A 12,525-nucleotide genomic window follows, 5' to 3' on the forward strand; every position below is an offset into this window, starting at 1 on the left:
TGCTGAGGTCGGAGTTCCACAACAGACGCAGATTGCCAGGCGAGCCCCTCCGCATTTTGGCCCATGAAATCGTGTGCCTTTGCCGGAGGGCGTATGACAGCATGCCACCATCAGTGCAAGCGGAGTTAGCTCGGGACCAGTCCTGCAGGCCCTGAGCCCTAAAGAGCTCCGTATGCAAACTCAGCTTGCTCGGCCAGCCACACTCAGTGCAGCCCTGGAGCTAGCGTTGGAGAGGGAGATGCTTGCAGGATCCTCTGGGGGCGCTGATGACGCACACGTGGTGAGGGCTGTGTCAGCACCTGTGGAACAGATGGAGACGCCAGCGGGCTTGTGCAGTTTGGTGCAGGCGGCTTCGCTGCAGTCGCCTTCCCCTCGGGCTGGCCCACACCGCCGACCACAGAGCTGCTGGGGATGTGGACAACCCGGACACCTCATCAGGCAGTGCCCCAAGCTTGCAGCGGTTCAGGGAAACGCCCACGGGCCCGTGTAGGCGGGAGTACACGGGCCTGGGAGAACGACATCCCCACACCACCGCCACCTCCACCCGGTGCGGCCATCGCTGTGGGCTGGACCCAGGTTGGCGGCTTTTGCCATGTTCCAGTGACGATCGCGGGGGTGTCCTGTACGGCCCTGCTGGACACGGGGTCCAATGCAACGCTGGTCCGACCCGATATTGTCCCAACCGGAGCTGCTGTGCAACCGACTAATGTGCAACTTAAGACTGTGACCGGTGATCTGGCCCCAATGAGAGGGAGGGGAGTGTTCCAGTTCAAGGTGGGGGACCTCGGTGTGTCTTATGCTGCCTGGGTGGCTGACGTGCAGGACGCCTGCATCCTTGGGCTGGATTTTTTACGAGCCATTGGCGGTGTACTGGACTTAGGCAAAGGCTTCCTCGTAACCCCTGATGGGAAGAAGGTGCCGCTTATTCCTCCCCCGGTCTGCACAGCATCTGCCGCGGCGTCCACCTCCACCGCAGAGACCGCTGCAGACCCGCCAGCAGAACAGCGAGCGGAGGAGGAGGAGGAGGAGAGGCTCTTAGCAGTGAGGAGTATCTGGTCAAAGAACTGTGAGGGGCTGACTCCACAGCAGCAAGAGAGTCTATGGCAGGTACTAAAAGAGTTTAGTGACATTTTTGCCCTGAAAGAAAGTGATGTTGGCTTGACACACTTGGTAGAGCACGTCATTGAGACCGGGGATGCCCAGCCTATTAAAGTGCGCCCACGCCGCCTGCCCCTGGCTCATCAGGAGGCTGCGGACAGAGAGTTGTGTGAAATGATGAAGGCGGGCATCATAGAGCCATCTGATAGCCCGTGGGCCTCCGCGGTGGTGATGGTGCCTAAGAAAAAAAGTCCTAGGATGCGTTTCTGTGTGGACTACAGACCACTCAACAAAGTGACGAAGAAGGACTCTTACCCCCTTCCCAGGATTGATGAGTCTCTCGACTTAGTAGCCGGGTCCTCCTGGTTCTCCACCCTGGACCTGCGGAGTGGCTACTGGCAGGTGCCACTGTCCCCGGAATCCAGACCGAAGACAGCCTTCTGCACTAACAGGGGACTATGGCAGTTCAAAGTCCTGAGCTTTGGTCTTTGCAATGCTCCTGCGACCTTCGAGAGGCTTATGGACAGTGTGCTGGCTGGCGTCCCACGGCAACGGTGTCTGGTTTACCTGGATGACCTTCTAGTGCACGGGAGCTCCTTTGATGCTGCCCTGGATGCCCTGAGACAAGTGTTGGAGAGGGTGGCAGCTGCAGGCCTGAAGCTGCACCCCGACAAGTGCCACTTCATGAGGAGGGAGGTGGAGTTTCTGGGCCACAAGCTGGGTCGTGAGGGCATCAGCACGTTGGAGGAAAAAATTCACACCATTACCGAGTGGCCCACACCAGCAGACCAGAAACAGCTCAAAAGCTTCCTAGGACTGGCGTCTTATTACAGGAGGTTTGTGAAGGGCTTTTCCTCCATAGCCGCACCACTCTTCCACCTGCTGCAGAAGGACCGTGACTTCATCTGGACCCGGGACTGTCAGCAGGCGTTCGACACCCTCCGCAGATCGCTGACAGAGTCTCCAGTCCTTGCCCCCCCTGACCCCGCCCTGCCTTTTGTCCTGGACACTGACGCAAGTAATGTGGGGCTGGGAGCGGTGTTGTCGCAGGTTGGGCCGGAAGGGGAGAAGGTGGTGGCGTACTTCAGCCGGGTCCTGAACAGGAGTGAGCGGTGCTACTGTGTCACACGACGAGAGCTGTTGGCTGTGGTGGCGGGGGTGAGACACTTTAAGTACTACCTGTGCGGCACAGCATTTGTTATCAGAACTGATCATGCTGCCCTTCAGTGGCTGATGTCTTTCAGGGAGCCAGAGGGACAGGTGGCTCGCTGGCTGGAGGAGCTCCAAGCCTTCAATTTCACTGTGGAGCACAGAGCAGGGACGCACCATTCTAACGCAGACGCCCTCTCTCGTCGCCCATGTGCTGCAGCTGGCTGCCGTTACTGTGAGAAGCGAGAGGAAATAGAGCGGGAACTCACGACAATAGACGGAGCAGCACAGCTCGCCTGCAGGGCTCTTCTGATGGTGGATGCAGCGGAGTGGAGGGCACGGCAGGAACAAGACACGGACCTGCTGCCGGTCCTGCAGTGGCTGGAGAAGGGGGAGCAACCCCTTTGGGATGAGGTCACTGGGTTTTCCATCTGTACCAGGGGGCTATGGGCCAAGTTTGCAGCTCTCAGGCTGAAGGAGGGGGTGTTGGAGCGTGCCTGGAAGGATCCTGCCACGGGGGAGGAGAGGTGGCAGGTTGTGGTGCCAAGGTCGCTGAGGTCAGCTGTGCTGGAAGCCTGCCATGGGAGCACTGGCTCCGGCCACTTTGGGGTCTCCAAGACTCTCCGCCGCCTCCGCCAGGGCTATTACTGGGGTCAACAGCGGAGGGACGTGGAGGACTTTTGCCGCAGCTGTGATGCATGTTCCTCACACAAAGGGCCACAGGACCAGTCCCGGGCTCAGCTTCAGCAGCAACCAGCAGGAGCCCCAATGGAGCGAGTAGCTGTGGACGTCATGGGCCCATTTCCTCGCACAGACAGAGGAAACCGCTATGTTCTTGTGGCCATGGACTATTTTACCAAGTGGCCGGAAGCATACGCCATCCCAGATCAGGAGGCTGAGACGGTCGCTGATGTATTAGTGGAGGGGATGTTCAGCCGCTTTGGAACAGCAGAGACCCTCCACAGTGACCAGGGGCGTAACTTTGAGTCCAAGGTATTTGCTGCCATGTGTGAACGCCTTGGGACTAAGAAAACCCGCACCACCCCACTTCACCCCCAAAGCGATGGGCTGGTGGAAAGGTTTAACAGGACGCTGGCCCAGCAGCTAGCCATCCTTACCTCAGAACACCAACGGGACTGGGATTACCATCTTCCCTTTACCCTCATGGCCTACAGGTCGGCAGTACAGGACTCCACCCAATGTACGCCTGCCCTGCTCATGTTAGGGAGAGAGCTGAGAACTCCTGCAGAGTTGGCTTTTGGGAAGCCCCCGGACGTGCCAGAGGCACCACCGGGCCGGGACTACGCAAGGAAGCTGCAGGACCGGCTGGATTCTGCACATTCCTACGCCCGAGAGCAGCTGGCGAAGGCAGGCCTGCGCCAAAAGTGGAATTACGACATCACCACTAAGGGGAGGCACTTCCATGCTGGGGAGCTGGTGTGGGTCTACAGCCCAAAGAGGAAGAAGGGACGGTGTCCTAAACTGGATAGCAGCTGGGTGGGGCCTTGCAGCGTCCTAGAGCGAGTAGGGGAGGTTGTTTACAGGGTGCAGTTGCCTCCTAGGGGGAGGATAGTAGCGCTGCACAGAGACCGGATGGCCCCCTACAGAGGGCAGTCCCTCCCCTCCTTTCCAGAGGGACGTGTACAGAGCGTCCGTGACCCTGCTCAGAGGGACCCCCGACCGGGGCTGCGTTCCCCTCCCTCGGACTCTCCACCCCAAAGCCCCGAAGCTCCGCGTCCACCTCAGGGGCTCAGGAGGTCAAGGAGGGAACGTAGGCTACCACCCCGCCTCAGAGACTGTGTCGTTCCCTCGGGGACGAGGAAGTTATTGCTGGGGGGGCAGTGTAACGATGGTTAAGTGTTATTGTACAGTGACATGTTGGTGATCTCTGCACACTGTTGTTGTTCCTTTAAGATTCATGTTTGGTTGTGGTGTACAGGAAGGGGTGGGTGGGACCTGGTTGTTCTGTGTGTGTGCCAGGCTGAAGAGAGGGGGAGTTCGAGAGCGCTTCCCCCTGAGTTAACAACCCGCTGGCTTATGTGCCAAATAAACAGACAAACTGAGACCCCAACCGTCTGGTTCTTGTGAACGTTACAATACATTTTGGGGCATGTATTCTGTATTCTGTAATGGAATACATTTTAAAAGTAACCTTCCCAACACTGCTATAGTCTATGTTCTATTTATAACAAGTAAGAGCACCACAGGGCAGAAGCAGGCAGCAGTACGCGTGCATTCCCAGATCACTTCTGAGTCTTGGATTTGACACATTCCAGCTTAACTGTAATCCATTTCATGCTAATAAACTCATTTATGTGTTGATCTGGGCCTGCTTCTTTTTCAAGGTGGTTACACTGAGATCTGATCTTGTGACGTCGTTGTGATCCTTCACAGTGATTTGTGGAGCAGCTACAATCGGTTTAGGTTATCAAAAGGCTCTTCTGAATATCCTCATTATTCCCTGTGTAACGTGAGATGAAAAGATGCAATGTAAAAGGGCTTTGAGCTGATTTTTTTTTATATACACTATCATTTTTCACAATGATTGTGAAAATGATTTTCATGCAATGAGAATAAAAGGGCTTTTTATAATCATTCATTCACTGTCTTTGTTTCTACTGCTGTGAAAGCAATCCATTGCACTCTTGTGAAACATATTACCCCTAGGCTTTTTGTTTTTGTGGAAACTCAGTCAAAAAGCCTTTGATTTAGCTCTATGCATATCTCTGTGGCTGTATCCTGATTAATGAGAAGTTGCCGGTGAATATGTGAAAAACCTTCAGCACTTCTTCCTGAGTCAGGCAGTGAGCAGCAGGAAAATCAATGCTGACCCCTTCAGTCCTGTATGTATTTTAGCATGTGTCCTCTAGTAATTATCACACAGCACTGCATAATCAGTGAAACCACTTAATAATTGAACTCAAAGAGTTTCTTTCTATATATGCACCATCAAACATGAACAGTTAATTTAGCCACATCGGATCCTGTCAAATTATCTTGAAAAAGCAAGACACCCCTTTGCACTTATGGAGAATGTCAGCATTAGCTGAAGCTGTAGAGTCTGGGCATCCATCAAGACGAGCATGTAAAATATATTTCGAGACCGTTATGGTCAAGCTTTTACATAGACTCATAGGCATGAATGTCGTGTTAATTTGGGGCTTTAAATAATTTTTTTGAACTGTTCTTTTTAATGACTGTAAGAAAACAAAAGCTCGGTGCACTAGATTGAATTTTTGGGGATTTTCTCTAATCTGCACAGGGTCAAAAGTATATATACAGATATATACACAAACACCCCCGTAATATTTGGTTACACGTCAAGTTGCACCGAGATCATATGTTTTTGGCGCCCATCAACAAGCTTCTGGCATATTTCTTTATATGCCAGAAGTCTCACCTTTATTCTTTCAAACATACCTCTTGTCATTGTCTCCAAATATCTTACTTTTTGTTTTGTTTGATAAAATTCTTCCCCAGATGATATTTGGCTTGTCCATGAGGGCAGCTGAAAATTTTAGTCGACTTTGGAGCAGGGCTTCTTTCTCAATCGGCACACTCTCTGTCCATGTTGATGTAAAACTCACTCCACTGTGGACAGTGATGCTGGAGTTTCCAGGTCATGGCAGGCTGAGCGTTGGTGGTTCCTGGGCTATTCTTTAACGGTCTAATCGATTTTCCTTTTAACCCTGAGAAAATCCAAAAGAAATTTAAACTCGTGCAATTCTTGTTTTTTTGTTTTGTTTTGTATTTTTCTTTTTTCTTTTAAGTCATTAAAGTTATATGCTGGACAATCATTACCATGGCATTCACTCCCGTGATGAATGTATTCAAACGTCTGATCACAACTATTACCTTTAACTTACATGCAGCGTATATTGCTGAAATGCAATAACAATGATGTTAAGATTATTAGACTGATCTGTGGACATTCACTTTAAAATCTATTGCACTTTATTTGATTTCATTTTTATTCCTAAGTGCCTGTGCTATGGCCTATTTGTTAACTATACGCATGTGTTTAGATTTAAAAGGTACAATTCACAAGCCAGATTCAATATTCCATATTCCATAAAATCCGTGCATCATGTTGCATCATGTTTTGAAAGTGCAGGGAATTTGTATAAAGAGCTGTTGTAGAAATATTGCTTTAACACATCTAAGATAATAATAATAACAACAATAAATGAATTTATTATTAATATAAATTGTTACATAACGCGAATCCATAAAGCAGGAAATGGAGAGTTTGATGCTTAAAATGTGGTCGGTGTGTGTCTAGTCATCGTAGTTTCTTATTTTTATTTTTACCCTATGGTATTTATTCTCCTCCCTGCGTTATAGTACAGCGAGGAACTGGAAACTTGTAAAAAATTACTCGATAGTATAAAAAATTTCTCACGCTGCTAAGTAGTCTGCGCATGCGTACTTGAATGTCACTTATATTATAATAATAAGTGCTAAGAGCTTTTAAAATGCGGATATTTTACACGAGTCATCCAAGCAGTAATAAATGCCTCGATAGGTTCCCGGTTTCGAGTACAAGTTTCTTAAACATTTAATTGAAAACGTCCAGCGCAGCTCAAGCGAAACCGGAAGTTGTCGGGGGTGAATTTTCTTGACTCGGCAGAGATGACCCACATCAGCAGCATCAGCTTCTTCCAGAAGTTTCCTCGCAAGGTTTCGAGTGCGGCATACTGACACACTTACGCAAACGCGGGCAGGCTAGGTGACATTTTCGTCCTCGCCAGTGGGTCAAAGCTGAAAGTTGCTGTGGGGGCTGTGACACTTTCTGGAGGAGCACCCCGACGGCGATCTGAACTATTGCCCGCTGCAGGGACAACTGCGGCGGCGGGGTGAGACATTGGATCCCGGTAACCTGTGCTTCGTTTTACACGAGGCATGCTGGGTGTTTTATCGACGTCAAACCGAAGCTATTGAACAAACAAAAGCAATTGAAAGAAGTGCCGACCGGCCGGTGTGATGGGTAAAGATTATTACAAAGTGCTGGGTATAGCCAGGGGAGCATCTGAAGATGAGATAAAAAAGGCGTACAGAAAACAGGCTCTGCGCTATCACCCCGACAAGAATAAGTCTCCTGGAGCTGAAGACAAATTCAAGGAGATCGCCGAAGCCTATGACGTCCTCAGTGATGCCAAGAAAAAGGACATTTACGATCGTTTTGGAGAAGAAGGTAACCGAACTCCTTCCCCCGGGTTGCACGAAGTTTTGCAGCCTTTGCATTTACCGAGTTTAATCCTCTGCAAATAATGCAAAGCAAAACGTGCATCTTCTTACTCTCTCAATCTAATCGATGTACACATGCATCCTCCTCAGTGCGGTTTCTGGGGTCTTTCTGCAGCAGTTATCTGACAATAGTTGGGTGTACAATAGGGTGCAGCTGGAGAACCTGCTGGAAACAGCAAGTTCTTGCCCGTCCTGTCGGTGTGCCTCTCTCTTGTTATTATTGTGGCTTTGAAAAAATGATTTGTACCTTCAGGCTTTGGTGTCCTTGTCCACACCCTCATGGACAGGGAGGGACAGAGATCAAACTTTGGGATGTCTGGAAGCAGAAAAATATTTTAGCTTCTGAGCATTTACTTCTTGCAAGTAGTAAATATTTTGTGTCAGTTTGTTTGTTTGTTTGCAATCTTTAGACGTTGATTCAAATCATAGGGGTGAATATAGGGTGAATTAAGGTCAGTGTGTTATAAGTGTTAAAGCGGTAATGCCGAGGTATTATTCAACAGATGAGCACCAATAAGCTGATCAAAAAGATCAATAATCAGGTGGCTGTCATCTGATGTCATCTGATAACTACCTTGTCATTAGCAGTGATCAGTGTTTGTCTGTTGTGTTAAGACAACTATGTGTTGACTTGCACCAGTGATGGTGCAGTGAAAACTCTTTTTTTTTTTGCAGTCAATTTTTATATAAAGAATGCTTAGTTTCCCAGACATCAAAGGGTAAATAAAAAATAACAGTAAAAACGAAACAAACATGCTATTTCAAACATTGATATGACAGTGATATTTCCCGTTCTTTTTTAAATACTTGGCGATGTTGTCTTCTTCAACAGGATTAAAGGGTTCAGCTGACACTGGAGGCAGAGGACATGGCGGTCAAAGCTGCAACTACAGCTTCCACGGGGACCCTCACGCAATCTTCGCTGAGTTCTTCGGTGGCCGCAGCCCATTCGATCACTTCTTCTTCCAGGACGGGGAAGACGACGTGGACATCAACAACCCTTTCGCAACGTTTGGCATGCCAGGAATGGGCGGCATGGGTGGGTTTCACCGGCCTTTCAAAACCCACCCGGCAGGAGTTCACCGAGCGCACGAGAAGAAGAAGGACCCGCCTGTGGTGCACGAGCTGAAGGTGAGCTTGGAAGAGGTGTTCTCGGGCTGCACGAAAAAGATGAAGATTTCTCGCAAGAGGCTCAATCCGGACGGCTGCACCATGCGCAGCGAAGATAAGATTTTAACGGTGGACATTAAGCGTGGCTGGAAGGAGGGGACGAAAATCACCTTTCCTAGGGAGGGGGATGAGACTGCCACCAACATTCCTGCAGATGTGGTGTTTGTGGTCAAAGACAAACCTCACCCGGTGTTCAGAAGAGAGGGTTCAGATATTGTTTATCCTGCAAAAATATCTCTTAGAGAGGTAAGATAATCATTCCAACATTAATCATGCTAGTTTATCTTTTTAAAGATGCTTATAATCAAAACTCGGCCGAGCACTTGGATGTCTGCTTATCAGTCCTTTTGTCTCCAGGCATTGTGTGGCTGCACGGTCAAAGCTCCCACACTGGACGGCCGGACCATCACTGTTACCTCTAGAGACATTGTCAAACCCGGAACGAAAAAGCGAATAAGCGGCGAGGGGCTGCCGTTGTCCAAGTTCCCAGAGAAGAGAGGTGACATGATCCTGGACTTCACTGTTAAATTCCCAGACAAACTGGCCCAAAACACACGCGATACACTCGAGCAGATTCTTCCGCTGTGACATGTTATGACTCCAAATCCCCAAAAAGTTAGCATTTCCAGCAGCACTGTCCTGTGTACTACCTGGACTTTTGAGGGCAGATTTGGGTTCAGTGGGGTTTAATTTTACTGCCTGAACAACAAATCCGTATCCTTAACCCAGAATCCAGCTTGTTATTTATTTATTTTTTGGCTTTGAGTGAAGGAGACAAAGGCAGAAAGACAAACAGGTGTTCTTTAAATGTTCAGTGAATTGCAGCACTGGGAAACTTATTGTAGTAACTGAGGATTTGATAACATAGCAGATCTTTGTGCGAGTGCTTTAGGTAACACATAGCCAGCTGCTTAACAATACCTCCCTGATGCAAGTGCACTGATGCATGAATGTGGCTAAAACTTCATTACTCATAGGACATGATTTGGGTTTCCATTAAGTAAAATTGAGGCTTAGATATTGTGCGGGTCTTGAAAGGTGAAACTTTTTGAGATATCTGTAGCAGTATTGGTCTTACTAGGAGTTAATAGAGTTTTCTTTTTCATTGATAAATAAAATTCAGTGTTTTACTTGTCGTTTACACTAAGCTATAATGTAAAGCTTTGTGAAAAATACACCTAAAGTGTTCTCAAGGCTGAAAACAGTAGAGCCCTACCAGGACTGATGCTCAGTACGACTCTTATGGAGTGTGTGTGTGTGTGTGTGTGTATATATATATATAATGAGATGATATTGTTTATAATTATAAAACTGTCAGCCACAACTTTAAATCCACTAAAAGGTGAAGTGAGACTTAACATTCATGTGGATGTTATTACATGTAACACTCACTTAAAGCCCCTATCATGCAGGCCTAGAGGCCAGTTAGTGACCCGCCAACAACCAAAGGTCGCTAGGGAAAAATGTGCATTCCCAGTCTGGTTAGTGAGTGGTTGCTGGGTGAAGTTGGTTGCAAAGAGATATCACCTGCAGATTTCCACGATCACCCAAAGGGAGGTGATGCTGACTTGTCTGCAAACACTTGCCAGCTGCTTGTTGAGCAGAATGGAAATGGAGTAAAAGTTGCACCTATTGAAACATAATAGTTTTGTAGTAAAACACGGGTTTTGCTTTGGAGGTGAGTGCACTCCATTTTTGGTTTGCGTTGCAAGTTTCACTACTGCTCCATGGTTAGATAGCGAATGCTTGCAGACAAATTAGTGTCTTGTGTAGAAGCAATGGGCGAAAGCAGAAATCTGAGCGTTGACAAGGAGGGTTTTGTGCAGCACCTTAATTGTAGGTTATTTCACCTAGCGACAGTCTGCACAAGCAGTCGGGGATGACTGGGACTCAGCGGCCAGTCCCTCGGTCATTACCATTGCTGAAGCCCAAGCTCAACCACTTGTGGCCAGTCTTCTTCCCAAGGTGTCACATCGGCCTCGAAACCCTTTAGGTTTCAGTTGATCTTTGGAACGTGGCAGAGGCCTCACTACATAGAGGGTATCTGACAGGTCAAAGGGGAGGTACCTGTGCACCTGATTGGTGTAAGTACATACACTATGCTAGGGGTATATTTAAAGAGAAAATGATGGGGTCATTGTTTATTAACTTTCCAGCAGGGCATTTAATAAAATTAGTCACCAACGTACCATGAAGACTTGACAGGTCTCCACACTACACTGTGCTCATCTGTAATGCTGCTCTGTTTCATGTGCTGCAGATTATTGTAAAAATGGAGTGAGACTATAAATGATCCCTGTTTAGTATCAGAAAGCATTATATCCCAATGCTAATATATCTGGAGATAGGCCAATTAACTTATGCTACTACTAATAATAAGATGCACCTTGATGGACCTCCAGTATTTTCCAGATTTTTAATGGAGGACAACAAAGGCATAGGGAGTTTTCTTTTCTGCAGTTGTAAAGATGGCACATGTTTACTTTTCCAAACTCTTGTTTAACCAGAAGTACACACAAATTATTGCTCATGTAAAATATTTGTTGGAGAAAAAAATGTGCCAAACATTTGTCCCTATCTTATTGTAATATATGTGTGTAAGTATGTGTCTTAAAATTTGCTGAGGACATGTGTGTATCCTGTCACATGACTGAAAATGATCAAAACCTGACTGCATTCATACCCTGTTAAAATGCACAGAGAAATTGATATTTTATACAGAAGTCATGTATTTGTGATGGTTTAATTCATCCTTTTTGTTCTTCTAATGGTGTCTGTCTGATTGCAGATTGAATCAAAAGCCAGTGTGTTTATAATTTCTTTTATCCAACCTGTAAAAATGATATGAAATGTGCTGCCGTTATATTTCACATGACGATGTGAAAAAGAAGTTTAACCTCCAGCTTTAAAGGCCTGCAACCTTTGATCATTCTGTCTTATATCACGAGTCTATTGTGCCAGACAGCTTTCACTCTAGCGTGTACAGAATCGGGTGTTGTGTAGTTTCACAGTTGGGTGACGATCCTGAAGACACAGTCTTTGTGATGATGATGGAAGCTAGTGAATATTAGTAATTTTAGTATCAGTGTGACTGTCAGAGAAAAATAAGTAAACCTCATGATAGTCAGGAACTGCCGCTTCGTCCTGCTTCTGCACATGGTGTAACGTGAATGTAGAGATGTGTAATCTCTCTAATTTCTCTCTATTTTATTTTATTATTTTTTTACAGAATGAATGATTTCTTTTTTTCTTTTTAAAGGAAAACAGATCCTTTTTTTTGTTTACCTCGTTTATGTTTTGAAATTTCTCAGGTTGGGATTCAGAAGCCTTTGATTTTTAACAACAAAAGTTTTATGAATTGATAATAGGAAATATGGAAATTTCTACTTGGCCTTTCCTATGCTGTGATGATTAGCATTTCCACAATAAAGAAACTGGCAAACCAAACTGGCCAATACTGCCTCACTTACTGTCCAATGTTTTAATTATATAGCTGAATTGTAACAACAGTTTCCCTTAAAATCTTTTCTCAGGTTTCACTGTATCCAGCACGTTATCTAGCAAGCCTCATACATTTTGGTTTAGAGGGACTATGCTTAAATTTAGGGCTTAATTTATTTCAAGTTAACGACCAAATAATATTACAGAAAAATGCCCAACAATCAAATGACCCCTTCCAACCCCCTTAAAGAACCATGTGGTGACAGTAGAAAGGAAAAACTTGCTTTTAACAGGAAGAAACCTCTGGCAGACACAGGATCTTGGAGGGGCAACAATCTGCTGAAGCCGGCTGTGAGGGGAAAGAGAAAAGAAAAGAGGCATTTGCAGAGATGAGGAGAAAACAAACTATCTCAGAGAAAA

General features: G+C 46.8%; 1 protein-coding gene across 1 annotated transcript; it reads left to right on the forward strand.

The window, feature by feature from the left end:
• The first annotated feature begins 6,854 nt into the window (after nucleotides 1-6,854).
• Nucleotides 6,855-12,111, forward strand: dnajb1a (DnaJ heat shock protein family (Hsp40) member B1a). Its single transcript, XM_085271474.1, has 3 exons — nucleotides 6,855-7,441; nucleotides 8,327-8,910; nucleotides 9,022-12,111. Exons 1-3 carry the CDS (start codon nucleotides 7,231-7,233, stop codon nucleotides 9,250-9,252), a joined length of 1,026 nt encoding a protein of 341 aa, XP_085127600.1. The 5' UTR covers nucleotides 6,855-7,230; the 3' UTR covers nucleotides 9,253-12,111.
• Nucleotides 12,112-12,525: the final 414 nt, after the last annotated feature.

This window comes from Mchenga conophoros, linkage group LG4 (assembly GCF_057382185.1).
Source record: "Mchenga conophoros isolate Kocher_MC1m ecotype Shallow Benthic linkage group LG4, M_conophoros_male_GT1.1, whole genome shotgun sequence".
NCBI classification, from domain to species: domain Eukaryota; kingdom Metazoa; phylum Chordata; class Actinopteri; order Cichliformes; family Cichlidae; genus Mchenga; species Mchenga conophoros.